General features: G+C 43.8%; 2 protein-coding genes across 7 annotated transcripts; one reads left to right on the forward strand and one right to left on the reverse strand.

Moving 5' to 3' along the window:
* Positions 1-314: 314 nt before the first annotated feature.
* On the reverse strand, positions 315-8,492 carry zbed4 (zinc finger, BED-type containing 4). 3 transcript variants are annotated; one of them, XM_069156931.1, is made up of 2 exons: positions 8,469-8,492; positions 315-4,987 (listed from the first exon to the last, which is right to left on the reverse strand). In XM_069156931.1, exon 2 carries the CDS (start codon positions 4,792-4,794, stop codon positions 1,012-1,014), a length of 3,783 nt encoding a protein of 1,260 aa, XP_069013032.1. In that variant the 5' UTR covers positions 4,795-4,987; positions 8,469-8,492; the 3' UTR covers positions 315-1,011. The 3 variants fall into 3 exon arrangements, with proteins under 3 accessions (XP_069013032.1, XP_069013030.1, XP_069013031.1); XM_069156929.1 differs by lacking the exon at positions 8,469-8,492 and adding an exon at positions 6,865-7,644; XM_069156930.1 differs by lacking the exon at positions 8,469-8,492 and adding an exon at positions 6,707-6,849.
* On the forward strand, positions 7,969-24,886 carry brd1a (bromodomain containing 1a). Of its 4 annotated transcripts, none has more exons than XM_069156924.1 (13): positions 7,971-8,930; positions 10,461-11,868; positions 12,207-12,375; positions 12,749-12,880; positions 13,022-13,150; positions 14,671-14,983; positions 15,085-15,399; positions 17,454-18,071; positions 18,590-18,731; positions 19,001-19,134; positions 20,661-20,770; positions 21,200-21,354; positions 22,873-24,886. In XM_069156924.1, the coding sequence occupies exons 2-13, from the start codon at positions 10,478-10,480 to the stop codon at positions 23,054-23,056; spliced, it is 3,792 nt and encodes a 1,263-aa protein (XP_069013025.1). In that variant the 5' UTR covers positions 7,971-8,930; positions 10,461-10,477; the 3' UTR covers positions 23,057-24,886. The 4 variants fall into 4 exon arrangements, with proteins under 4 accessions (XP_069013027.1, XP_069013028.1, XP_069013025.1 ...); XM_069156925.1 differs by having other exon boundaries at positions 7,972-8,930; positions 12,207-12,363; XM_069156926.1 differs by lacking the exon at positions 20,661-20,770 and having other exon boundaries at positions 7,969-8,930; positions 22,873-22,981.
* Positions 24,887-27,767: the final 2,881 nt, after the last annotated feature.

Below are 27,767 nucleotides of genomic sequence, written 5' to 3' on the forward strand. Positions count from 1 at the left end.
TGTGTTCACTCCATGTTTTGGACAATAAAAAAAATATCTAATTGATAAGAAATAAAAAAAAAATGCACAATTGTAAAAGGAAAACCTTTATTTACAAATGACCACAACATTTGCATGTTTCCAGTCTCAATGATAAAACATTTATCAAATTAGGTTCAGAAGTCATTCAATATAAAAATCTACAGTACATTGTTTTTACTCAATAATAAACCCATAATTTAATCCCCTGGACATAAACTTAAAATTGTGCTTAAGAGACAAATTGTATATTCCAAACAAACGCCCCCCCCCCCACCCTCCCCCCCCACCCCTTATTCTGAAAATACAGCAATATTATACACAATCTTTTTAAAAACATTTCAGCTAGTAAAAAAAAAAAAAAAAAAAAGAAGTCTATTTCTAAATGACAGTACCATGAGCCACAAAATTCACGATGAAAATTAAATAACATTAACTTAAAATATCTTTCAGTCACAGCATTTATTTTTGGGCCATGTTTTCATTCAGACAACAACAACAACTCTGCATCTAACTTTTAACCCATAATGATCCAAAAAGCATCCTGACATGATCTGCGCAAATTTTTTTTTTTGTTTGTTTGTTTTTTTTTTAACAATATTTACAGCATTTTTGACCTGAAGTAGTTTTGGATAAGGCACAAGGAGAGAGTAGACAGAAAACAAAAAGAAAAGGGAAAAAAAAAAAAAGAAAGAAAGAAAAAACATCGATTTACAAGCAAACACATTTTTCACCAACCCCTACAGCTAAAAAAAAAAAAAAAAACCCTCCCTCCCTGATACACTTCTGACTGAGACTTTTAATCACAACAGCTCCAAAGTGTTTTAAACAGTAGTACACAGAATACAATAAGAGCTCAATCTCTTCATTGAGAATTAATCAGTGTATAAATTGCTATTTTACATTTTGCCCGACAGAAAAACCCCCCCACTTCACAGCTATGAAACTTGGTCCTTGTTAAAGGGTTTTCAAGTGAATGCTCAATAACGAGAATCAGTACTGAAAATAAATCAAAGGGAGGTTGACTTTGAGGAACAGCAGACCCTCCATGTTGTCCAGCAGAGGCCTGGGTTGATTTAGGGCACAGTTGACGCTCGCTGTGCTGAACAGTGTTTCCGCTGGGACGATGCTGGGAGGGCAGCCCACGTAACGGGCGGCTACTTTGGCAAGATCGGGCCACAGAAACTTTTTCAGGTTCCAATAGTCGAGGGGGTCACAGCTTTGATCAAGTATGTCTTCCTCAAGGTACTCCAGCACCGCCAGCTCCAAGGACTTTGGCTTCTCCTCGTGTTTTATCTTTTGTCTGATGTCCGTCATTAAGGACCAGAGGTTGTCCTTGTTGGAGTGGGAGGTGTCGGATGAAACGGGGGCCTCGCTGCAGCCGTTGGGCAGAAGAGGAATTTCTTCTATTGAGGTAGAGGACAAGTCCAGCTCCTGGATCAGATCTTGTTTAAACTGCTCGGCTTCCTCCTCCGTGAACAGCGAGGTTTTGTATCGCGGGTCCAGCATGGTGGCCCAGGTGTACCGCGGGTCGGTCAGGGTTGCAGCCATCTTACTCACCAGGGCTTCCTTCAGAGACTTGAGCATGTTGTCGATGCCCACGGTCTCGTCGAACAGCAGGTCTATCTTTCTGTTGAGGATGTGAATGAGCGGTATCACTTGGCCCAGCGTGGCCGTGCGGTTGCTCATCTCCCTGCAGGCGACTTCGAAAGGTTTCAGTGCATTGCAGACGGACAGCATCACCTCCCACTGGTCGCAACTGATTATTTCCCTGAAATTGCACTCGATCGACATCTCGTCGATGGCGTTCTTCTGCTCCACCAGCCGATCCAGCATGAAAAAGGACGTCATCCATTTGGAAGGGACGTCCTGGATCAGCTGGTTCTCCGGCAGCAGGTGGACCCTCTGGAGCTCGGCCAGCTTCTCCTTGGCCTTCGCCGAGCGGTGCACGCGTTCGCAGATCTTCCGTGCAATACTCAGAAGGTTCTGAACCATTCTCTGGCTCTTTATGGCTTCGCTTACGATGAGGTCGATAGTGTGTCCAAAACACTGCATGGTGACGTGGCCGTGGTCCTCCAGGGTGTTTCTGATGGTGTAGTTGTCCGTTACGGTGAACCCCCTTTTCAGTCCTGATGAGGTGATCCAAGAATCCCACAGGTACTCCAGCTGCTTTGGGATGTCATGCATATCTTGATCACAGTCTATCTGTGAGACACTTAGGAGAGCGGAACAGTGGAAGTCTTGACCTTGGGGTCTGACGCTCGACTCGTACGTTGCCCAGTGGGCGGTGAGGGTCAGGTATTCCCTCGTCTGGCTACTGACCCAAATACTTGTAGTGAAGTGGACCACACCGCCTTCGGCCTCTTTCAGGTGGGTCAGCACGACGTCCTTCACCCTTTCGTACATGTCTGGTATGGCAGTGCTGGTAAAGTAAGAAGAAGGTGGTAGAGAATACTGAGGCTGGAGGTACTCGAGCAGTCTGTTCAGTCCAGCATTCTCCACCACGGCTGATGGCTGAAGATCCAGTGCGAGCATTTCTGCGATGAGTTTGGTGATTTTTTTGGCAACCGGGTGGTGTTCATCAAACCGTTCGCGGTTCTGCTCTGCTTCATAAACGGCAGTGTCCATGAGCTCCTGTTTCACGTGAATTTCAGCAGACGGCACATCACCTGAGATAGTATTGTTACTTTCAAGAACATGTCCGTGGAACCTCTGCATGTGCCTGAAGAGGCAGCTTGTGCCGAGGTTTGTAGTCTTTTTGCCTCTGCTAATTGTGCGGCTACAGTGCAAACAAACTACCTTTGTGGGGTCGGTGGGTGAAATGGAGAAATGGTTCCACAGTTTTGACGTCTTTTTACTAAAAACAGGCAGGGTTTGTGGTTTTTTCTCGGTGGCGGGGCTCGCGGTTTCCTTGGCCGAAACCGCGTCCGCCGCCGCCGCGAGACCGGTGAAGGGGTGGGGGGAGGGCTCCTTGTCGTCTGTGCTTTTTTGGTTTTTGAGGACATCCGGGTGACGTCTCATAAGGTGCCTCATCAGGCAGCTCGTACCAAAGTCGCCCCGCTTCCCCCGACTTATGACACACGGACAGTAACGGCACAGTGCTTTTAGCTGGTCAACTGGCGACACTATGAAATGGTGCCACACTTCGGATTTCACCCGTTTCATGATCTTCTTGTTTTGCTGGAAAACTGAATGATCCTGACTGAGGCTGGGGCCTTCGGAGAGGTCGCGCGGTGAGGAAGTCAGGGGTACGTCCTCCCCCCGAGCTTTGAACAAGAGGTTGAGGGAGGACTCCTGACCCGAGAGTTGCATCAAGTCGTCAGGCTCCACCTTAATGTCCATGCTTTCCTCCATGCTTTGGGGCAGTTCATCCGATATGGTTTCTGGCGAGGATGGAGGAAGGGGGGACTCTTTTTTAACTTCCAGCGGATCCTGGAGCAGTGTGCGGGACAGCAGTGAGGGCGGGTTTGTGTAGGGTGGGGGAATGTGATTTCCCAGCCCGTTTTCCTCAATTACAACCTCTTTGTGGGCCCTCCACATGTGACGAATAAGACAGCTCGTCCCTAGATCCTTTCCATTTTTACCCCTACTGAATTCATTCATGCAATGGATACATACTGCTTTGGAATTGTCAGCCGGCGACAGGTAGAAATGTTTCCATACGGCCGACCTGCGACGGGAACTGGAGCTTTTTGGGGTCCCCGGAAGGCGCTCGGGCCCTCCGTCTGACACGTCCTCGAGGATGTTTTCACTGGAATGTGAGGATGCCAGCGTGCCGCAGACGGCGTCAGCGTTGGCGTACGGTTCTAGTTTTGGTTCGACTTTGGGTAACACTTCTTTGGATGACAGGTCTGAGTTTTCAGCTGAAGAGGTGGACGGTGAAGTGTTCTTTGAGGCAGAAGTGATGACGCTATTTGTCAAGTCTCCGTTTTTTGGTGAGTTCGGGGAGGGAGGTATCAAGGATGAGGCAAAAGAGCTGGTCAGATTATTTGAGGACACGTCTGCTCCCTCTTGTAAGAGCACAGTCGGGTGAGCCCTTCGTACGTGCCTCATTAAACAACTTGTACTGAGGTCTTTTTCGTTCTTGCCCCGACTGAACTCTTTCATGCAGTATAAACAGATTGCTTTGGTACTGTCTCGCGGCGATATGCAGAAATGATTCCATGCTGGAGATTTTTTCCTCGGGTTGGTATGACTCCTCATTGACGACAAAAGACTTTGAGTGACAGCGTCCATGGCAACATCATAAAGGGTGCTTGTGTAGCCACTTAGCAGATTACTATACTCATCACCATCTCTGGTTACAAAAGGGCCAATTGAGCTACCAAATGCGAGCCTTTCATCGTCCTGCATTTCCTCCTCCATCCCATTTGCATCCGCAGGCTCCTCTTTAACATGTTCACCAAATTCATTACCGTTTTCATAGTTTTCATCCTCTATATTTCCCTCGGTATCAGTGTTTAGGCAGTTGTCTGAAAGAGTGGGGGAAGCTGGGTCGGTCTTACTTGCTTTGTCCGACTCCAGCTGTAGATCACCCTGAGAAGTTAAATAGGAACAAGGGCCGAAGTCTTTATCCAGTGTTATCGAGGAACAGGCAGGTGAATTTGCATCCGCAGTCTCGTGAGGCTTAATGCTATAGGATTTGAAGACGTAGCCATCCTGCCCCTCGATTTTCAGGCAGGTCCCTTTCGCCTCTCTTTTTTTACTTTCTACGCAGCCATTTGGTTCACTTATCATATTCTCACCCATGTGAGAAACCTCTTCCTCCCCGTCCATGGCAGCAGCCCAAGAGTTTCAGTAGAATAGTCAGGTCTGCGTTGTCAATCGTAATCACTCCTGTCAGGTGTAGTCATTGATACGGCAGCTCTCAAGCAGGTGTGGTGATGTGCGTGTTGCTGTCAGGGACACACAGCGCCTGCTCGTTCCTCTCCATTTATGACTGAAGTAGTCCCACTTCCCTTCACACGACCTACGGAGAAGGAAAACAGATCAGACAAATGTGTTCTGAAAAAAACGGGTAATACAGTTGTTTTACTACAGCACAACGCATCCCGTAGATTTTTTTTTTTTACTCTCGTTTTTATTTTCTACTTTTTAAACAAGCATTTGTGCTGGAATTAAGTTACTGCACATACTGTAAAACTCAAGTTTCATTGACACTCACTTTATCACCAGTACCTTTGTGGTGATACACATGGAAATGGTTGAATTTGTAAAAGGTGGGATCTGTGAGGCTACGCTTTCTCATTTAGAGGCTATACGCATGTGTGTGTGTATATATATGTCATAATATGAGGATTTTACTGGACACGATCATAAAACATCAGAATAATGATTTGTTATAATGCAAGTAAGACTACATGGATTCAGGCTGCGAAAAATAACGATTTTCTTCATTGCTTGGTTGATTATTACCTCGGTTAATTGATTAGCTACATCAGAAAATGTATTAAAAAAAAAAAAAAAAAAGTCAAAGTGTTTACCAAAGCCCAGGGTGCTGCCTAAAATGTCTTATTTTCAGTTTATTATCATTGAGGACTAAAGAAACCAGAAAATATTTATATTTAAGAAGCTAAAATCATGTCTCATTAGTGTGTGAACGGGAAAACCACGTTAAAGCGCTTTGAGACCATTTTGACCATTTACTACTTTTTTCCCCCCTTTTGTATATTTTCATTTTTCAGTAAATAAGAGTACCACAATAGACCAAAACCATCAAGATCTAACATGTTGTGCAAAATGTCGAAAATACCTAAAGGGCAAATACTGATATAAAACAGATAAGTTACTTTATTAATCCCACAAGGGGGAAATATAACCCTTAACTATAAAGGTATTTATTTGAAACGCGTTGAGATCGCGTTAGACACACATCAGCCCATGAACACAACAAGTACGACTCCAACGCAAAGCAGTCCAACTTGTAGTAATCTCTAATAACCGGTCCAATAAACACAATACAAAATTAATAATTCATCTTAATCCGCTGCCAACGTAAACAAACGTATAACCGAATAATAACGCATCATCTCGTTTCCATAATGAACAACAACAACAACAAACAAACAAAAACAGAAAGAAAGAAGTAATGATTTCCTAACTGAGCAGTGACGGACAGTTGTTCCGGGTTTGGCTCAAGTGCTATCCAGGAAGATGCGAGAGGACAGCAGAAAATAGCCACCGGTGGCTAACCTTCATCTTCACACCGAGTTATATCCACACACCGGCTTACCCGGAATAAACAAAAAAAGACAAAACGCAGACCGTGACGTTTTTTTTTTGTTTATCTAATAAATAAAATAAATTAAAAAAAAAAAAAAATCAACATCGCCGGCGGTTCAACGCTTCATCATCAGTAAAACAGCAACGGTGGCTATCTCGGTGCTAACTGTGTTAGCCACAAGGCTAATAAACACACGTTTAAAAAACAACAACAACAACAACAATTCTGTCACGTGGATGTCGAGTACGCGTATTCCTCGCGGTGTAATTCATAACGCAACTATCCCGGTAGGGTTACGACAGCCTCGAGAAACGCGTTAGGTAAAAGGAAAAGAAGAAGAAAAAAAAAAAAAAAAAAAAATGTCGGACCACACTACGCCTGCTAGCTGGTTAGCTGCCAGCTAGGCCACACACACACACACACACACACACACACACACACACACACGGGACGGTAGCAGCTAACCTGGCGAGGCAGAACCGGCCGCGGCGGCGGCGGCGACACACGAACCACCGCGGGATCCGAGTCGAGACCCGCTTCTCTCAGACACACAAACACACGACGCCCCGGCCCCGCGCCGAGCCCCCTTCTTCGGTCGCCTACCGCGAGCCCGGCGTACTTACCGCGAGGTGGGTCGGCGTGATCAACCGGGAGGAAGGAGGTGGGTGGAGGTGGGTGGGGGTGTGTGTGTGTTTCGGCTCCGAAACGGTTAAATATGACACATTTGATTGATCCGGAGGGGGGCTCGCTGCTGCTGCTGCTGCTTTTGTCTCCTGGTTTGCGGAGCGGCAGTTCGGCCGGAGCAGCTCCACACAGCGACGGACGGAAGGAACATGTTTTAATGATGTCACCGGGCACAGGGTCTCTCGTATAGGGTGGAGGGTGGGAGGTGGAGGGGTGGAAAAGGTTTTCAGTATTTAGTTACATAACACCGGGCTGTACTTTTTTTTTATTTTATTTTTTTTTTATTTCATTTAAAAAAAAAAAATTTGAATCGACGAATTAGTATTAAAATGATGCGTTCACGGACCTGTTACAAGCGTAATATTAATGGTTAACTTTGTGAACCCGTTTCGCCTTAAACATCCAATTAGCCTACATTGTAATGATCGGTGGGATATAACTAAGTACATTTACTCAAGTACCGTATACACGTACGCGTTTGTGGTATTTGCATTTTGTATTTAATGCAACTTTTTTTTTTCTTCTTCTAAATCAGTTTTACTGACTAGTTATTTTTAAGATGACAATTTTATTTTAATTTGGCGATTTTGAACTCGGAATTTTTTCTTAAACTATTTTAGGGGTGTTTCTATATAGGTATCAAATTTCTTCCTACTTTTTTTTTTTTTTTTTTAAGCTGAATAAACTATTTTTCAAACCCACCCGGATTCGCTGTAATATTCAATGTTTTTATAAGTGTTTTTTTTTTTTTTTAAGAGATACGTTGGTTTTACAGAACAGAAACGAGACAAACATGATAATCTAATGAAATGTGATGCATTACTGCAGATTAAACTAACCAATATCAAACAAAGTACTTATAATAAGATCAACCTTGTATAACTACAGCAGCACGGTGCGCATTAATGCAACAGTAATATTAATGCATATGGTAGTTCCCTAATAATAACAACAACAACAATAATAATAATAATAATAATAATAATAATAACAACAACAAGACAAATAATTGCATAATAGCCCAACTAATTTGACTGGAAAGCACAACGCACACTTGTTACTAACAACATCATGAATCGGTGAAACGCGTGACTTCTGGCGTGTGTTGCGTTCACGGTCCGTAGCAACAGCTTGGAATTCAAACGCAAACATACAAAAATGAGATTTAAAAAAAAAACAAATTGTTTTATTATTAGTCACGACACCGCTCTGAACCGAGGAGGTTTCCTGACCCGAAGGACACCGTCCGAGGCCGGCAACCGAGGGTGGGGCAGTAATAGTGCCTTATAACTGTCCTCCGTGACGGGAGAGGAAACGGCTTTCATCCAAAATAACCCAGGACATGACCGACAGACAGGTTGGAGACTCCACGTCCGGTCGCTCCGTCTCAGTTTGTTGTTGTTGTTTTTTTTTTACTCACACCGATTCGTAGGCTTTGTTCGGGGTCGACAAAAGGCAAACGGGGTTTGATTGTGTGACAGATGTGTGAGGGGGGGTTGGGAGGAGAGGAGAGGAAGCTTTTGTGTGAAATCTCCCGACTCACCACCAACATGACCTCCAGCGTCACCGCGCGTAAAGGAGTGCGCACGGGTGGGAGTTGTCTGGTGAACGCATTGTTGTGCTGCTGGGGGATGATGATCCGTCCGTAGCGCCGCCGCCGCCGCCGCTATTCGCTTCTCCGGGTCGGCTTGTTTTTTGCAAAAGCTCAAGCGAGCGACTTCCAGCACCGCCGCATATGGCCCAGAAAAAAAAAGAAAAGAAACGACACCCGCGTGTCTTCTCTGTAGAAATTAATGCAGGAACTTCCCCCCAAAAAAGGCACCAAATCAGGCCCCCCCCCCCCCCCTTTTTTTTTTTAATCAACATTAGAGGAGACCCCCACTTATCGCCCGCTGGATGAGAAACACCGTGCGCGGACTTAAGGAGCCACTTAGCGCGCAGGCCGTGTCGCCATTGCTACGGTCTTCTTCCAGCTAGCGAAAAACTGTTTTGGGTGAAGCCGGAGGTACGTGCTTGTCCTTTTTTTTGTGTTGTTGTTGTTGTTGTTGTTTTTTGTTTTTTTTTGGATGCCGTGTGCGTTGACGACGAAGAGACATTTAATGCATCCGCGAAAAGACGTGTTTTAATGTTCGCGATCTAACGTGGAGGAGGGGAAGTAGCTAACGTTGTTTTTGTTTGACGCCATTGGCTCCGTTAGCGCCTCTCGCTTTTGCTTTGCTGGCCCAGCTAAATGTTATTGTTAGCAACCCGCGGCTCCGAGGACCGTGTGGTGGAGGAGGAAGGACAAAAAAAAAAAAAAAAAAAAAAAAGGCAATTGCAAATGTTTGCACCGAATGGGCAAGTGCTAAAAGTCCTGCGCAGTCACACTCACGAATGCCCCCCTTTCGCGTGGCCGCCTCCCACCGCGTTTAAATGCCTCAGCTCATTGACAAAACTGGAAGGTAGAAGCCGGCCACTACGTGACGGTCCACAACACGAGCCGGTCGGAGGCATCTCTTTAATCCCATGCAAGTTTAGTCGAATTAAAGTAGCGTGTAATACATTCAATCCACTTAAGTGTTCACCTTTTCTTCCTTCCCCCACGTGTTGTGGTCCAGAGGACGTTTGCTTTTTTGATTAGAAGTGCTGTTTTGTCCCTGTTGAACGGGAGTATTATCTGAGCAACGAGTCAGAATAGATGTTGTTATTTGCAACAAAAAAAAAACAAAAAAAACCAACATGTTTTATTTCTTATATTATTTTTGATCATCTTCTCCCATGCTGTTTATGAAACGTATCCCTTTTGGATAAAAAAAAAAAAATGTAGGCTTGGTCACCGGCGTTGCAGTTTGAATGTTTGGTGCAGCAGAAAATAAAGAGTCTGTATCAACCGTAAATAAACGTGCATGATGTCACAGGATACTCTTAAAAAAAAAAAAGTCCCACATTTTGTACTTTTCTGGCGTTATTTGCGGCCTTTATATCTATTAGAAGATATTGTTTTGTAGTTTAAAGCACCAGAAAAAAAAAATAGTCATTGATCTCCGGTGCTCTACAAAGAACAGGCCGTGTTCTTTTTAAGGCATTTTGATATCGACGAGCCTTTCGTGATTTGCCGAGTCTTTTCCGATTGATACATACGCAGGCCAAACGCAGGTTTTTTTTTTTTATTTTTTATTAAGTCTTATAGTTTGCCAGGTGTGCAACAGAATGACCGCTCTGTGTTTTCTTCAGCTAAAAAGTTTGGACAGTGGGCCGTGCTGAAGGTGTAAGTAGGCTTGTGACTTCACACACTTACAGAAGTCCAAATTACACAGTTGCTGAATACTGGCTGTGTATTTCTCTGAGTACTGCGTGTTTTGATACTTTAACGGTATTTTTTTTATTTTTTTTATAGCACTCACACCTTCTCTACAATAAAACAAAACAAATTAAAATCTCAATTCATGCAATGTAGGACCTTTAAACATAGCCCCTCTATGAAGTGGATTAGTCTTCTATGCCCTTGGTTAAACTTACTTGTTTAACTGTTCCTCGCCACTGTCCTTGTCCGCAGCAACACGGAGCATCAAGATGAAGAAGAAAGCGCGGCAGCATCGGGTTGCGGTGCCGCACAGGCCGCCGTCTCCTATCAAGCCCTCGCCCAACAAGCAGATCTTGACTTACGCCCAGGCGCAGCGCATGGTGGAGTTCGAGATCGATGGCCGCATCCACCGGCTCAGCATATATGACAAGCTGGACGTGATCTCGGACGATGACCCCATGGTACAGGAGATGATGGAGTGCACCAGCAATAAGGAGAACTCTGAGAAACCACAGCAGGTCCTCCTGAGGTCGGTCAGACTGAAAAACAACCAGGAGAAGAGGAATGCTGCTCTGGGGATCACCAGCCAGGGAGAGGGAGGTGCTCATCACGCTGGTGCCACTGCAGGCCCAAAGCTTCCTGAGCCCAAATTCCGCACTGTGGAGTATAACCTTCCAGCAGTTCCTAAGCGCGCAGCTGCCTTTTATAAATACACAGAGAAGACGGAGGAAGAGCTGGACGAGGAAACAGAATACGACATGGACGAGGAAGACTACGCCTGGCTGGATTTAGTCAATGAAAAACGGCGAAGCGAAGGCGTCAGTCAGGTGTCTCACAACGTCTTCGAGTTCCTCGTCGACCGCTTTGAGAAGGAGCTGTACCTGGAGAGTCTGGATCAGCGGAGTGAAAGGCACGCGCCCATCGACGAGGACGCCGTGTGCTGCATCTGCATGGACGGAGAGTGCCACAACGGCAACGCCATCCTGTTTTGTGACATGTGCAACGTGGCCGTGCACCAAGAATGTTACGGCGTGCCCTACATTCCAGAGGGTCAGTGGCATTGCAGACACTGCCTGCATTCGCCAATGCAGCCCGCGGACTGCATCCTTTGTCCGAACAAGGGCGGAGCAGTGAAAAAGACGGACGACGGCCGCTGGGGCCACGTGGTGTGCGCCCTCTGGGTCCCGGAGGTGGGCTTCTCCAACACCACCTTCATCGAGCCCATCGACGGCGTCAGCCACATTCCCCCGGCGCGCTGGAAGCTCACCTGCTACCTCTGCAAGGAGAAAGGCGTCGGGGCGTGCATCCAGTGCCACAAAGCCAACTGCTACACCGCCTTCCATGTCAGCTGCGCCCAAAAGGCCGGACTCTTCATGAAGATGGAGCCGATCAAAGAGGTAACAGACACAGGAGAGCCCACCTTCTCTGTGAAAAAGACAGCCTACTGTGGAGCTCACATGCCTAATGGTTGTGTAAGGAGGCCTCTGACCATCTATGATGCTGCCAAACCCAAAAATGGACTATGTAAGAAAGTGGAGAAGGGGAGAGAAGGGCAGTCAAAAGGAAAACAGAAAAAGAAGAGTAAAAGCAAGAAGCCTGAGCCTGAAGTTGAAAGCGAAGCTGCAGCTCCTACTACTGTGCCTACGTTTCCTTGCCACAGGTACACCTACTGGTTGTGTTATGCTGAGAAGTGCAGTATTTGGTTAGTTGGATAGCATATTAGGGTACACTTTTCAGGTAGATTTACGTTTTAGGCAGTGATGCGTTGTGAAGGAGAGGCGGTATTGGAAGGATTTGGCTAGTATTTTCCATCACCAGCGATATGCTGCCGTGCTGATTTAATTCTGTCTGTGGCTGATAAGTTGAATAATCCTCTTAAAACCCAGGCTGTTTTCTAAAACCAACTTCACTGGTGAAATTCTGTCTCCCGTCTCTTGACATTTAGGACGCTCTTTCGTTGACTCCTCTCTCGTAACACCTGTCCTCCCGCTTCTCCAGGTTGCAAACTATTCTGAACCAGGTGTCCGTGCAGAAGAAGAAAGCCTTTGTGGAGCTGGTGCTAAATTACTGGACGCTGAAAAGGCAATCCAGGAACGGGCTGCCCCTCATCAGACGCCTTCAGACAAGCCTGCAGTCACAGAGGAATGCGCAACCGGTTTGTTCATCTGTCAGTCAACCACAGAAGACTTTTAGTCTTCCTTTTGCCTTTTACTGAAGTATTTGTAGTTTTACACCTTTTTAAATATGTATTATAATCATTTGTACATTCAGCGTTCTCACACTTCTGTAAAACCTTTTACATTTTCACGTGTTTTTTTTGTTTTCATTATTTATTTGAACACGCTCTCACCACTTGTGTTAGCAACGTGCGTGTATACATGTAAATTAACTGCAAAATGTAGATCTGTGCACCGTTAAGGAATGGTAAAAAATAATTTCTTAAGAAATAAGTACCGTCTGCGCAAGTTGATGATTTTCTATTCCATTCAGTTCTTTTATACATGTATTTTTTTTTTTTTTTATTGAAATATCTTCCCCAGAGGCAGAGTGAGGAGGAAAGCAGGGCATTAAAGGAACAGCTGAAGGAATGGCACCGCCTCCGACACGACCTGGAGAGAGCCCGACTGCTGCTGGAACTAATTCGCAAGAGGGAAAAGCTCAAGAGGGAAGAGGTGAGGAGAGAAAGGACCGATGCATGGATGGACAGATTTCTGTCGATTTGAATATTCTGGCAGTAGCCAGAGAAACTGTCATTTGCTCACAAGTCTTTTTTTTTTTTTCTTTTTTTTTTCTCTGTCGTGCTGTGTGTGCAGATTAAACTCCACGAGACCCTTTTAGAGATGCAGTTGACACCCTTCAGTATTTTGCTCCGAGCCCTCTTGGACCACCTCCAGGCGAAAGACCAGGCTCGGATCTTCACCCAGCCGGTCGACATCGATGAGGTGAGCAACGGCAGACGCTTGAACGCTCCCTGTCGTTTTGCCGTCGCAGTTGTCCACACGGTATTTCTTGCATTGCCCTTAGATGTCGCAGAGTCCTCCTTACATTTGCCTGTGAAAAGTAGCGTGACCTCAACATGTGGCATTTTCTGGTTCACGAATGTCGCACTTTGTAAGAGACGATTTAGTTTTTTTTGTTGTTGCTTTGTGGATGCACTTTTGTTTGGTCTGTTGTTCCGTTATTTAATTTACCGCACGTAAAAGTTGAGAACTGCAGCACGGTTTCTGGCTCTGACTTGTTTGCGGCAAACTCGACGCAGTTCCATTCGCCTCGTGAGACACGAGCCAGTGACAAAGCGGAACACTTCGCAGCGTGCGCCTTGCGCCGTCGTGCTGATCGCTCTCGGACAATGTCGACCGGTCGCGGCTCAAGACGGACAACTGCGATGAGCAGGGTTTGAAGGAAGTGCAAGTAGGAGGACTTAAACTGTCATCCGGTGACACACCGGTCGGTAAAGCTTCTTCAAACTGGACCAACTGGTTCAACACACCCCTTCGCACTTTGCCGTTGTGCCGTTGTCAGGACGAAAGCCGACTAATGGCAGTAGCGTGGGCCCGTTTAACCCGTTGTGCTGCCTTGATTGCCAGATAACTTCATCAGAAATGGTGAAATTTGCTGAAATTGTGACGTGCGTGTTTTTGTGTACCTCACACAAGCATAAATTCAATTTCTTCTCTTTCTGTATTTTAGCGAAGCAGATTGTACAACAGTATCCGGGGGGGGGGGGGGGGGGGGGGGTACAGAACATTTTGACACCGTTTGTGTCACCTTTCCGAATCCCCACAACAGCCCTGACACAAATAAAAGAGCTCAAAAACGACCACTTAAACGGCGAGAAGCTCCAGAGCCTTTCCTTCTCCCGGGTCGCCGCGCAACTGTTCAAAGTTTCTCTCCCAACGCATTACAAAGAGTGCAGCTAGCTGATTACTGCTTTCTCCAGTCACACAGTCTGACCACGGTGACCCAGGTTATAAATCACAGCCCCTCCTTGTGTGGATGGTGCGAAGCAATGTGACTTCCTGGTAAGTGGAATGTGTAACTTGAGATAAAGTTTCTGTGGCAGTTGCTGGACCGTAGAAGGTGAGAGGTGTTAGCTTTAGCGTGCCTAGCTAGCTCGGTCTCACCCCCCCCCCCCCCCCCCCCCTCCTTCGTTTCCATTCCCCCCCACCTTAAACAGACAACTGTCCCCCGGCTTTGGCGCAGTCGGTAGAGCACGAGACTCTTCATCAGGGTTTGTGGGTTCAAATCCCATGTCGGGTGCGTCTTTCTACCCGGAGTCCATTATATTAGCAGCAGAGACTTTTGAGATCGTCTGAATTATTGTCTTTTATTGTCTGACGTTAGATGCGACATCTACAATAATCACATCTTGACAAGATTGTTGAGTTTATTATTTCACGAAATTTTCTTCATTTGTTAGTTTTGAAGTCATTTGAAAAGAATCAATGATATCTTCCCACAGGTGCCCGACTACCTCGACCACATCAAGCACCCGATGGACTTCTCCACCATGAGGCAGCGCATCGACGCCCAGAGCTACAACAACTTCGATCAGTTTGAGGACGACTTCAACCTCATTGTCGATAACTGTATGAAATATAACTCGAAGGACACCTATTTCTACCGGGCTGCCATTCGACTCCGAGACCAGGGCGGGGCCTTGCTCAGAAAGGCCCGGCGGGACGTGGAGAAGATCGGCTTCGACGCGGAAAGCGGCACACATTTGGCCGAAGCTCCCGAAATCAAAGCGGCGACGTCGTTTTCGTGGGAGGACGGTGAGGCCGAGGCCGAAAACGCGTCGCTGCGATGTGTTTGTGTCACCAAGAGACAGGGCAACTCTGTTTAAATCCCTTTCCTGTTTGAATTCTTTCCGCAGTGGACCGTTTACTCGTGCCGGCCAATCGGGAGAATCTGTCTCTGGACAAGCAGCTGCAGCAGCTTCTGGAGAAGTTCGATCTGACCTGCGCCATGAAGTCCAGTCCTTCTCGCAGCAAGCGCCTCAAGCTGCTCAAAAAGACCATCAACGACGTGCGCAACGAGATGAGCCTGAAGAGAGTCCTGCCCTCCCACCATCACTGTTCTTCCTCCGCATCTCCGTCAACGTCGTCTTCGTCGGCTCCCTGCCTCACACAGCTGGGTAGACCTAAAGAAGCCAGGCTGAAGCCCAATGGACACTTCCCAGAGGACGAGGGTATGTATGGATCTCTTTTAATACGCTGGAGCACAGGTCAGAGATCAGACTTTAGTTCCACTCCAACCACGCAGAGCAAATAAGTCCCAGTGTGTGCCTTCTTCTTAATATCAGGCTACTATATTAGAAAACCTGCCCTGTTTGTATTGAGGTGAGCATCTGTGTGTTGTTTTGGGAAAATTTGACCTAAACATGTTTATTTTAGACTTTAAAGCTGCGAATAGAGCCTGACTGACGCAGATACCGATATCGGAAATAAAAAAAAACCTTTTGATATTGTTATATCGAAAGAATTTTGGTGATCAAACGCTCGCGCAAAAAGCTATGTAATGGAAGGAGGATATTTTACAGTGTAACGATGAACTTTATTGTCCAAAAGGACATCAGTGCGAAACCTTTCTGGTTATGTGATAATTATGAATAACTATTAAAAAAAAAAAAAAAAAAAAAATACAACAATTTATGAATCAACCGAAAAATATTTTCTGCATTGTTTTCTGAAAAGTAAAAAAGCTTTCCTATTGGACAACATATACGCCAATGTCTGTTTGCGATAAGCCAATATCGGCTGATAAAATCCTTCAGCTGAAAGATTGTTAGAGTTCTAGTTGTAAATATGAACTTTTATTACAAAACTAAAAGAGCGAAAACACTCTTCAGTTATGCCATTATTTGATATAAAATAATCACAGACAGTCAACTGGATTAGCTGTGATTTATCTTTCCAAAAGTAATTCATCCACATTTGGCACACTTTGAGAATATTTATAGCAGCAGTGTACAGCTTGACTTTTACACAATGGGTCCAGCAAAACACTACGTGGGTCACAAAAATCCAAAAAGGCTCATTGCAGATGGAACGTTCTGCAGTTTTGTTGTGTAATTCACTGAGTGAAAGTAAAGAAAACGGTCAAATATGTCAGCGTTGGAAAAAAAAAAAAAAAAAAAAAATCTGCTTTAATTGGCTTTCTGATACACAAAACCTAGTGTGCAGTCTTTATTCCAACTCGCTGAAGCGGAGAGGAACAACTCGAGGTTTACCTGGAAGGGATAGTTGTGCTGCGGCAGCAGAGAAAAGGTGTTGCTGGTAAATCCTAAAACTGTTCTCGCGTCTTCTTCCGGAACTGATCCCTGAATGGATCCGGGGAACCGCCATTATCCACACCCACACAAAATAACCTACGGGAATCAATGCTAACATTTGTAAACACGGTTATGACAACTCGGTGCGACTGCGGCGTCCCACTGTGTCACTGCAGTCGCTGTCTCGAGCTTTAACTCGCTCGGCACACTCGCCGAGTCACATGAAGTCTGGAAAAGATGGAATTCTAACGAGCTAGTATGCGGAAGGAAAAAAAAAACAAACAAACAAAGGAGAAAAAGTCATTTTGCTCTCATTTTTTATTTATAAAAGTGTCCCTGTGTGTACTAAACGGTACTTTGTTTTACTTATACGAGCCAAATGCTAATTAGCAGTGTCAGCATTTCTGCAAAGTGTGGGCATCGCAGCGCATTATTAGTAGCAATGGCTGTAGGTTGTATTTTGTGGTCTTTGTCGTGACTGGCCTTTTGTTTGTACTTTCACAGTCTCAAATGGATTACATTTTACTTTTATAAAATTCAAACTAGTAACGATGAGGAAAGAGAAATGGACAATATTGATATGAATAAAATATTAATAAAACTGACAAATTGCATCCAGAAAACAACGAAATAATAGTGTTATAAAATAATAAAATATTTTGCAATAACTGCCATAATATTGACAATACACAGGATGTTGTGCTCATCAGTAGGGCTGTACCCGACTCTGAACTTTTGTCAGTGAAATAAGATTTGGATTTTCAATTGATGTAACTATTTGTTCCTTTTTTTGTTGTTGTGTGTTTTTTTTTTTTTGCATATCCACTTTCCTGCATTCAGATAATGCAGACGATTCCAGTCCTCCACTTCCAGTGGGCGGCCCTACTATTTTGTCACAGTTTAGTAAACGATGCCTGTTGGCTGTATCGTCTAAATTCCAACTATAAACTGTTTGTCTTTGTGCTTCACAGGAGACAAGTCTCTTCCTCCTAAACTGGAGCTATCTGACGCCGTACCTCCCCTAATCCATTCAGACAGGGATCCCGAGCCCCCCACCCTGAAACCGATCGATGCCGCTCCAGACCGCGAAGACAGGACTCACAGCAAGCGAGTCAAGTTGGACAGGGAACTACCCGACCTGCTGTCCTCCGCTCCGCGCCTCAACGGCCACTCCCACGACAGCCTGCAGAACGCGTTGCTGGACGGCGACGTGAGCGTGGTGGCCACGTCGACCCTCGCCGAGCCCACGGGCACGGTCAACCGCCGGACCGCCGTCCTCTTCCGCAAGTCCAAGGCCGCCAGTCCACTCAAGGCCCCCAGGAGCGGGGACGAGGGGTCCGACGGAGCCGACAGGAAAGAGGGCGAGGAGGAGGAGGAGGAGGAGGAGGTGGAGGTGGAAGACGACGACGACGACGACGGCGCGCAGCTGGGCTCCAAATCCTTCCTGTCGGTGGTCATACCCAGGCTGGAGACGCTGCTTCACAGCAAGAAGAGGAAGCACAGCGGCAGCAGGGACAGCGAGGAGGAGGAGGAGGAGGGAGGAGAGCAGGAAGACGAGGGCGAGTCTCCTGTTAAAAGACTTGATACGGGTGAGAAGAGAAAAACAAACCGAATAGAACTGAGTTTTTGAATGAGCTGTGATTATCTGGCCAATTGAGCGCCATATAGGCTTTCATCACTTTACAGTCAGCCACTTGCAGACTTTCAAGGACCTTCATAATTTTCCGCATGGTTCAACGTTGCTTTTGTGTTCTCGTACATGAGAATGTGAAGGTTTTTTTTTTTTTTTTTCTTCCCAACGCTGTGATTAAATCACTCCAGTTGTATTTAGCTTCACTGCCAAACACTGAAGCTGGCAGTGTAAACATTGCAATTAGCTCTTGGACTGCTTACAACCCATCACAGTCAACTTCCAAAGAGCACAACCGTAAATAACAGCAGACGCTTGTTTATTCTATTTGCTTAAATTGGATTAGCGATTGGCCGAACAAGCCGTAGCTTCATCATCACTTGACAGGAGTGGCTCTGCTTCCGACCGCTGGCTTTCGGATCGCAGCATTATATGTATGTAATTGGTGCTGTGAATCTCTGCTCTGGCTTCTCTCAGGCCTGTCAAGTGGTTTTCTGGAGGTGGAAGAGGAGAAGGAGCTACAGGGAACCGGTAGAAGCAGTAGACCTGTGGAGGCGCGAAGACGCTGCGCCTCCGAGTCCTCCATCTCCTCATGTAGCAGTCTGCCGGGAAGCACCAGGTAATCCCCCCCCCCCCCCCATATATACTAATCAATAATCCATACTTTTTACTCGTTTTTGGTGTTTTGTCACTGAGAATCTGCAGCTAAATATCAATGAAGAAGAAGTAAATGATGTCACTGCTGCCTACTGGAAGCGAAGCCGAAAGACTCGGTGCCAGTTGTTGTGTTTCGTCAGCTGTTCGTCCACTGCACTTCTTTTAGACATCACGGCACCAGCTATTTAGATAATGAAGTTGACTTTGTTTATTCTTCTGTTTTGCTTTTAGCACCATTCTCAGTCTTCCAAAATGTGGTAAGGGGAAACCCGCCTTGGTTCGGAGAAACACTGTGGACGATAAGAGCGAATTAATCGCCTGCATCGAAACGGGGAACTTTGCAAAAGCTGCACGAATCGCTGCCGGTAACGACCACATTGTGAAAATAACTTGCATGTGTGGGTGTCAATCGACATTTTTAAATGAGATACTCATAATTCATTAATTTGGAATGTTGTCCTTCAGTAACTTCTGCTATGTTATATACTCCATTAACAACACACAGCTGTGCAAATAGTTTTCCATTTCTGTAAGCAGAGACTATGAAGTCGAACCTGAATGAAACTTGAGTTTAGAGGTGAACACTAAAATGTATCATTTTGAGTTAAAACCGTTTCTTTATAAAAAAAAATGTGCACCGAAAGCACATTTTGTATGTAGTCCTCCAATTTAGTAGCGTTGTGAGAAAGATGTACGCATTCAATATGGACATATCAGCAGATAGAGTATATATATATATATATATATATATATATATACACACATATATATATATATATATATATATATACATATATATATATATATATATATAATAAAACACATTTGAAATTATATTATTCTGATAGTTTACTGATAGTCAGTGCACTGAAACAATAAGTTAACAATTCATAATCATATTTTTTTTCTTTTTTAAACACAAACACATTTTTCCCAAGCATCTTTTTCTGCATTATGCTCTAAAAAAAAAAAAAAAAAAAAAAAAGTTTTGATGTCGACGCGTATCAAACAACGTACACGCCACCAAACGACATATCGACAATAACGATGCATCTGTAATAGGCCAATATCGGCCGGCTGATAAATCGTTCAAGGCTCTAGTATGTACTGAGGCAAGTGATTTGAAGCCGAACAACAAATATGAAATTACAATACATTTAGGCCAGTAAAACTCGCATGGCAAGTTATTAGAAAATAGGGTCAAATATATTGTTAGTTCAAATATATACCGGCGATGGTGTGCCAGCATCAGTCGGTGAAAATAGGTTTACATTAACAAAATGTAAGGATATTTATTGTGGCTCGTGTCATTCAGTCTGACTAGTGAGTAACGATGTAAGTAGTTGTGTATATTCCCAGATGTCTGCAGGTCCTGCGCATTTTTTTTTTTTAAATGTCACAAATTATAGCATTTCTTGCTATGAAAAGCATATCGTACTTCTACCTCTTCAATTGGTCTTCAAGGTTTAACTTTATGTAACTTGCGGACACCTGGTATTCATACATACATGCATAAAAAGCAGGGTTGGAAATTAACAGCAGCTGCCAGTCAAGTTGTTGTGAGTTTTGACAGTGACCGACGAGTCTTTGTACTCCGCCATGCCACCGCGGCATGTAACCCAGTCAGCATCTGGACTCTCTCCCCTCATCTAAAATTCACATCTGGCGAATTAAATGCCAAAAGTGCCGGGTAAATTTTATAATCTGTCTATCACTGTAGCTCTCGAAGTTAATTTCCCACCCTGATCCGCTGTGTGCTCGTGCATTTTACGGCATGGCTTTTTTTTTTTTTTTTTTATTTTATTTTTATTTTTATTTTTTTTAAAATGTGTGTTTCTGTGTGTGTTTAAACCCACACATGACTTGTTTGGTGTTGTTCCCGCTTCCATAGAGGTTGGCAACAGCAATATTTGGATGCCCGCTAGTGCTGCAACAGTTGCATTGGAACCCCTAAAGCTAGTTTGGGCCAAATGTAGTGGATACCCTTCCTACCCTGCCCTGGTGAGTGTTTGTGGGAGAGACGGCGTGACAGTCGCCGACTAAAGTCCCTTTTCTCTGAAGTTTTGTTGCCACCTTTTTGAGTTTGGGACACACGGAAACCTGATTACGACACTCTTGTCCCACAGGATGAAGCAGTAGTTTCGCTCCAGCTGTTTCTTTTTAGGTGGCAGATTGATAGATTGCCCTGCTCCTCGATGTGTTTTCGGTGTTTCCTCTAGGTGGCACTCTTTGACTGTAAACCAGTGATCTTTGCATGAAAGGACAGATGAGGAAAAAAAGTATTGCCACGAGCTGGTAGTGTGCATGCGTGTGCGCGTGTGTAGACAGTACAGACATGTTTTGTCGTATGCTTCACTGATTCCACGTGTGACCGTCCCGATTTTTGCCGACGCAAAAACTCCCCTGTCGCCTCTGCCCGCCCGCGTGTAGATCATCGACCCGCACATGCCGCGTGTGGGCTGCCAGCACAACGGGGTGTCCATCCCCATGCCCCCCATGGACGTGCTCCGCATCGGAGAGCAGATGCAGTACAAAGCCGAAGAGAAACTCTACCTCGTCCTCTTCTTCGACAACAAGCGCAGCTGGTGAGTGCCGCTCTCCGCGGGAGTGATTTAAGCTGACGCGGGGCTTCTTACAAGGGTAAAACCTGTCAACCTGCCTGCCAGCCAATCATTATTGTCCCGCGGCTGCATGACATCAATTGTCAAGAGACAACAAATGGCTCTCGGCTTGAGAGGCGCTGGAAAGTTTCACCTGGACTGCCTCACCGGGATGACATTTTTTTGTTGTTTTTTTTGGTCTTTATTCCACATCTTGGAATGAGCACGGTGGAGCCCGGGAGCTGACAAAATGTGGTAAAACAATGTCAGTCATAAAAATGGGTAGTTAAATCATTAAAGTAAAGTATTAAAAAGAACAGTATAACTTTCAACTTTTCCTTCCCAACAATTTGCCTCACAATTTACTTTAGAGCCCAAACGATTCTGGATTTTTGGGGCCGATATTGATATTAGGCAGTAAATTAAAAAAATAAATCCAATATTTTGACCAAACTAAGATTTGTAATGGAGACAGGACATTTTACAGTTTGCAATGAAGTGCAGTGCACTAAAACGGTGACCTTCACTGGCAATGTAATGATTATAAATACCTGTAAATTGAAAAATTTCAATTTCAAGAATATGAAATATAAATATATGAAAAAAAAAAATCACATTAGACAATATATACTCCATTACTACGTTTCTGTGCTGGGCCGATATCTACAAACATGTCGGGCTCTAACTTTCCTTGCACAGCTGTTCCCCTGTTTCCCTGCAGGAAACCTTTGATTTTGAACTTGCGTGTCTTATTTGCGCCTGTTGGTTCACGTACAAAACCAGACAGCTTCTCCAAAAAAAACATTAAAACAATTAATCGATTAATTAAGTAGTCAACGGACAGGAAATCATCAACAGTCCTCATAATCATGTAATTACTAAAGCTGGTTACTGAGGAGAAATGTCAAACGTCTTCTGATTACAACATTTCAAATTTGAAGATTTGCTGCTTTTCACAGTTTTCATTATTATTGTAAATTGAAACTGGATTTTGAATGAATCAGTCAATTTGATGAAGTTCTCTGGGGAAATAAGAACTCGTAGTAATTGGTTTTCAGTCATTTTATATACTTACTGATGAATACATTATATAAAAAGTAATTGATTCATCAGTAATTAGAATCATTTTAAGTTACAGCCCAAACCCAACTCTGTTAACATTAACTTGTGGCTAAATGTTTACGTCAGACCTTAAAACACTGGTATGACAGAAACATAACTGCATTAACCTTTCAGCTGCAGTAGTTTCATCCTGGTATTGTTCATGTTTAAATCTTGTGTGGAAAAAAAAAGAAAGAAAAAGTTTAACATCTAACAAGATGGTAATGGTGAGACTCAGGATGACTGCGCTTTTTTAAAAAAAATTTTTATTGCTTTAATTAAAGAATAAAGGGCAATTTTCTGATTAGATTATGGCAATAAGTCCCATTTTTTTCTTTCCTGTGGAGAGTTATTTTCTACCACTGCAATGATGTAATACCAGTGTTGTTTTTGCCCCTTCAGGCAGTGGCTTCCTAGATCCAAGATGGTTCCTCTGGGGATGGACAAGACCATAGACAAGATCAAAATGATGGAGGGTCGCACATCCAGCATTCGCAAGGCCGTCCAGATCGCCTTCAGCCGTGCCATGAACCACCTGAGCATCGTGCAGGACGAGCCAGTCAGCGACCTCAGTGATGTGGACTGACGCTGACTCCCCCCCCCCCCCCCTCCCCTCACACACACACACACACACACAAAACACACAGATTTGTACCTCTCCTGTACCAAATAGCTTCCCACCTCCCCACTCCCACTCCTCGTCCCCTCTGTCTCTGCAGGAGACTCAAATGTTTACTGGGACAGCTGCTGGAACAGGCGGTGTCTCATCCTCATCCATTCCAGTTCGTACACACTCCTTACCATGTGCCGATGGAATATACGGCTGCTGCTCAAATGAATGTCTATCCTCTCCGCCTCCAGGCTCGTTACTGTGCTAAGAGACTGCTCTTTTTGGCACCACCACCACCACCACCACCACCCCTATTTTAATTTATCATTTCAAAGTAAAAGTGTTAGATTTCAAAACATTTCGGTAACTTTACCAAACCTGTCAGCGGTGTCAGGACTTGTAGTTACAACTAGAAACTAACCAACCGTTGAGTTTTTAAACGTATCCGATATTTTGGCAGGTAGCCGATCATCATTTGTGCATTTAGTTGTTCAAAAGTAGCTCGTAAACAGCTGAAATCCTAAATGTCATGGCTATATGAAGATTTTTCCAGTTGTATCAAATTCATGGCCAAAGCCTGTGTTTTATTTCAAGGTCACATTTCTATTGTCAAATCAGCTCCATTTACAAACACCATCCTTTGTATTTAAACTGTAAATAATCTGTACAGTTGCCTGACACTAACTTATTTTGTAGTTTTGACAGAAATGGGAACTGTACAGGGGTTTTCTTAGTATTTATACTTGATGCATTCTTGGCACTAAGGTGTGAGTGCTGTTTTGCCAGATCTGTATGATCAAGAAGAATACAAAAAAAAAAAAAAGTGCAAAAACCTTAGAATTAAAGGAGATTAGGGCTAAAATGTCATGTTTCTGAAAAGTATGAAAGTATTCCTTTTTTTAAGTTATTGAAGTTTATATTGTAAGCTTCCATTTGGCATTAATCCTTTTTGTATTAAAAAATAGTTTTAGTCTATTTTTGTTCCTATATATATTTATATGATTTGAATACATGGTATACAGTATGGAAGTCTCTGAAGTTCGTATAGACAGGCTGATGTGGACACAGAGCTTATGTTGTTCTCAAGAAACCAAAAATGTTGCTACCCAGACTTTATTTTTGATTTTTTTTTTTGATGTTTGATTTTTTTTTTTGTGTGACGTGTGAAGTTGTTGCCAAAAAAAAAGAAGAAGAAAAGACAAAAACGTAAAGTGTATTTTTGAATGTGATGCATTTGACTGTTACTTGGTTTTGCTGTAGTCATAGGGGGACGTGCCTGCGTTAACTTATTGTAAAGTATTTGCATTACTTTATATTCGAGGAAAGATGTGCAAACTGATTGTGGTAAAGTGGCACATTTTGTGGTGGATACTTGCCTTCTTTTTAAGTAACTTTTTCTGACTTTGTTTTGTAGTCGTAGACTTCCAAACATTTCATTTTATACTGTTGCCTTTTGTTTCTGGGTAGCATTGGGTAGTTTTGGTATATTTCATTTTGTACTTAACTGTAGTAGTTTTTTTTTTTTTTTAATCAGGTCATACAAACTATTGCTGGGACTGTTTTTTTTGTAGCAAAACAAAAAATAAAAGATACAAATATGAACATTTATACCTATATTAATACACACACTGCAGGTGCACACTTCGAATGATTTTTACAGTCTATAATATAACCCCCCCCCCAAAAAAATCCTGCTTTCTAGTAAACATGTTTAATGAACTGTGTCACTGAAATTATTAGTTTCTTCTCCTAAATTGCCAGTAAAGTGTTTATCTCTTCTGGAATAAGAAACCTGTTGCTGTGAAAGGTCAGGTCCACCTGTGGTTCTTTGCTTAAGTAAAACTATCAGCGCAACAGTCTTAAGACTACTTGAGTACAGGAACATATCTTGCATTGTGACACCCTACGCTCTTGATCAAACGTTTGAAACATGACGAGTGACACTTATAGAATACAATCATGCGAAGAAGTATTCAGATTCTTTAATAGAGTAAAAGTAACACTACAGAAATGTAAAACCAAAAGTGCTGCAGGAAAAAAAAATCCTGCATCAGTAAAAGAACATAGCAGCAAAATGTACATCAAAATATTAAAGTACAAGTTCTGGTTTGGTCCTGTGACTGATATATTATTAAAGTACGTCACACCATTAGATTATTAATACTAAAGCATCAGTGTGTAAGCAACATGTTACTATTACTACTAAGTGAAACCATAAAATAAATTAAGAGTGAGAAGTCAGTGTTTGGTGGAGCTGTTAATAACGCAGACATCCAAAAAGGTTGGAAAAGGTTTCATCGTTAAGCAATATTTTGTATTTTAAAAGCTAGTTATAGTATCCATTGCACAAAATATTTATCTGAAAAGTAACAAAAGCTGGTATAAATAAATGTAGTGGAGGAATAAAGTGCAGTAATTCCCTCTGAAATGTGGAAGTATAAAGTAGCATGACAGAAATACTCAAATAGGCCTGCAAGTATTTCAAAATGGTCTTTAAATAAATGTGCTTTGTGACTTTAAGCCACTGAAAACCTTGAAATGAAATGAAAAAAACACTAGTAAAGTAAAACAAATGGGGGGGGGGGGGGGGGGGGTACTATATCTGACTGAAATGTGGTGAACCGATGGAGAAAAATCTGCTTAGCTGTCCAGAAAGAGGCGACCATTTTAAATCCGTCCACAGAGCGGCGCTGTGGCTCCACACTAAAACTCCCTCCATTTTCGCAGAGACGCCACTGGAGTTTTTTTTTTTTTTTTTTTTTTACCTGAGAGTCTACCTGCCTCCAAGTCACTCCTCCTCACAGGTCAGCGTGCAGCACATAAAGCGTGTTTATCAGTGTTCAAATGGTGAATTAGAGAGCGTGTCGTGAAAGTGAGCTGACAGAGGTGGAGGGGTACGGAGATGGTGCGTGGGCTGCAGTTCAACCTGAACCTGTCACACTTGTGGAAGGCCGAACAAAAAAACAGAAGAAAAAGAAAAAAGAAAGAAGAAGCACGTGTTGGATGCAAATCTGCCAGGAAACTGTTGAAATATGCATTCTGCTTAAGTCAATACAGCCTTTTGTTATTTCAAGCTACTGGCATTCAGAAAAGGTAAAGCGGGTTTACGGGGATCAAATGAACCGGTAATGGCCCCCGTGATGCGCGGAGCCACCTTCAAGCCACTGCTGAAAGACATCTCCCATCTTCATAAACAATTGGAGCTAATGCGGAATGTGACTCCTGCCTCTCGTCTGTCTGTCTTCACCAGATACTAATTGTGTGGGGAGGTAAACACTCGCAGTCAAGTGGAGAGGACGCGCGGCGAGTCAAGCGTGAATATCAATCTCCCCGCATCAGTGTCATCCGATGACTTTGACTGGAGTTGAGGTGGGCTCATTAGAGTGGCGGAGCAGGAGGCCGCCGGTGGCACCAACATCCAGGTGGAGGGCTCTGATGTCATGGAAGCCTGTGGAGCTGTGTGTGTGTATATATCTATATATATATATATAGATATACACAGATATATAGCTATATATATAATCCAACCCCCCTCCATTTGTACAGAGGTGTCACCAGGGTTCAGGGAGGAAATGTCACGTTTCCGCACAGATAACACCCCCTCCGCATGAGGCATGAGGACGCACACGGGTTTGCATGCATCTGATTATTATGAACTTGTACCATGTCAGCAGGTGACAGCGAGAACTGCCTTGTGTTGCACACGGGTGTCAAGACCTGGCAACTAATTCCTGATAACTTTTCCTGTGCCTCCTTCCGATTTTGGTGATAAGGAAAAAAAAATAAACAAAAAAATCAACATGGGTCCCTGGTATTTTGGGGCTTTTCTCACCAGATTAAAACAGAATGATGTCAAGTCATGAGGCACATATTCATTTCACAGCTGAACCAGTGCTGGTTTTCTGACCACGAACTCCCCTCAAAGATGCCGGCTTGTATTATTGCCATTACTTCCAGATTTATTAATACAGTAAAGCCTTTTTTTTTTTTATCACAATAAAGGCAAAACAAGTAGAGCTAAAATAAAATGATGAATCGTTTCTGTCAGTTCTTAATGTAACAATCATGTACAGTGTGTACGGAAAGTATTCAGACCCCTTTAAATTTCTCACTCTTTGTTTCATTGCAGCCATTTGCTAAAATCAAAAAAGTTCATTTTATTTCTCATTAATGTACACTCAGCACCCCATCTTGACAGAAAAAAACAGAAATGTAGAAATTTGTGCAAATTTATTAAAAAAGAAAAACTGAAATATCACATGGTCATAAGTATTCAGACCCTTTGCTCAGTATTGAGTAGAAGCACCCTTTTGAGCTAGTACAGCCATGAGTCTTCTTGGGAATGATGCAACAAGCTTTTCACACCTGGATTTGGGGATCCTCTGCCATTCTTCCTTGCAGATCCTCTCCAGTTCCGTCAGGTTGGATGGTGAACGTTGGTGGACAGCCATTTTCAGGTCTCTCCAGAGATGCTCAATTGGGTTTAGGTCAGGGCTCTGGCTGGGCCAGTCAAGAATGGTCACAGAGTTGTTCCGAAGCCACTCCTTTGTTATTTTAGCTGTGTGCTTAGGGTCATTGTCTTGTTGGAAGGTGAACCTTCGGCCCAGTCTGAGGTCCAGAGCACTCTGGAAGAGGTTTTCTTCCAGGATATCTCTGTACTTGGCCGCATTCATCTTTCCTTCAATTG

Source organism: Embiotoca jacksoni, unplaced genomic scaffold (assembly GCF_022577435.1).
Source record: "Embiotoca jacksoni isolate LCO1_2020_lvr unplaced genomic scaffold, fEmbJac1.0.p SCAF_21, whole genome shotgun sequence".
NCBI lineage: Eukaryota > Metazoa > Chordata > Actinopteri > Embiotocidae > Embiotoca > Embiotoca jacksoni.

Excerpts from the sequence above, each read along its gene's own strand:
- brd1a (XM_069156924.1), top strand. The coding sequence starts at position 10,478 with ATGAAGAAGAAAGCGCGGCAGCATCGGGTTGCGGTGCCGCACAGGCCG. Across the intron at positions 18,732-19,000 it reads AGTCTGCCGGGAAGCACCAG|CACCATTCTCAGTCTTCCAA; the intron begins GTAATCCCCCCC and ends TTTTGCTTTTAG. Across the intron at positions 20,771-21,199 it reads ACCCTTCCTACCCTGCCCTG|ATCATCGACCCGCACATGCC; the intron begins GTGAGTGTTTGT and ends GCCCGCGTGTAG.
- zbed4 (XM_069156931.1), bottom strand. The coding sequence starts at position 4,794 with ATGGACGGGGAGGAAGAGGTTTCTCACATGGGTGAGAATATGATAAGT.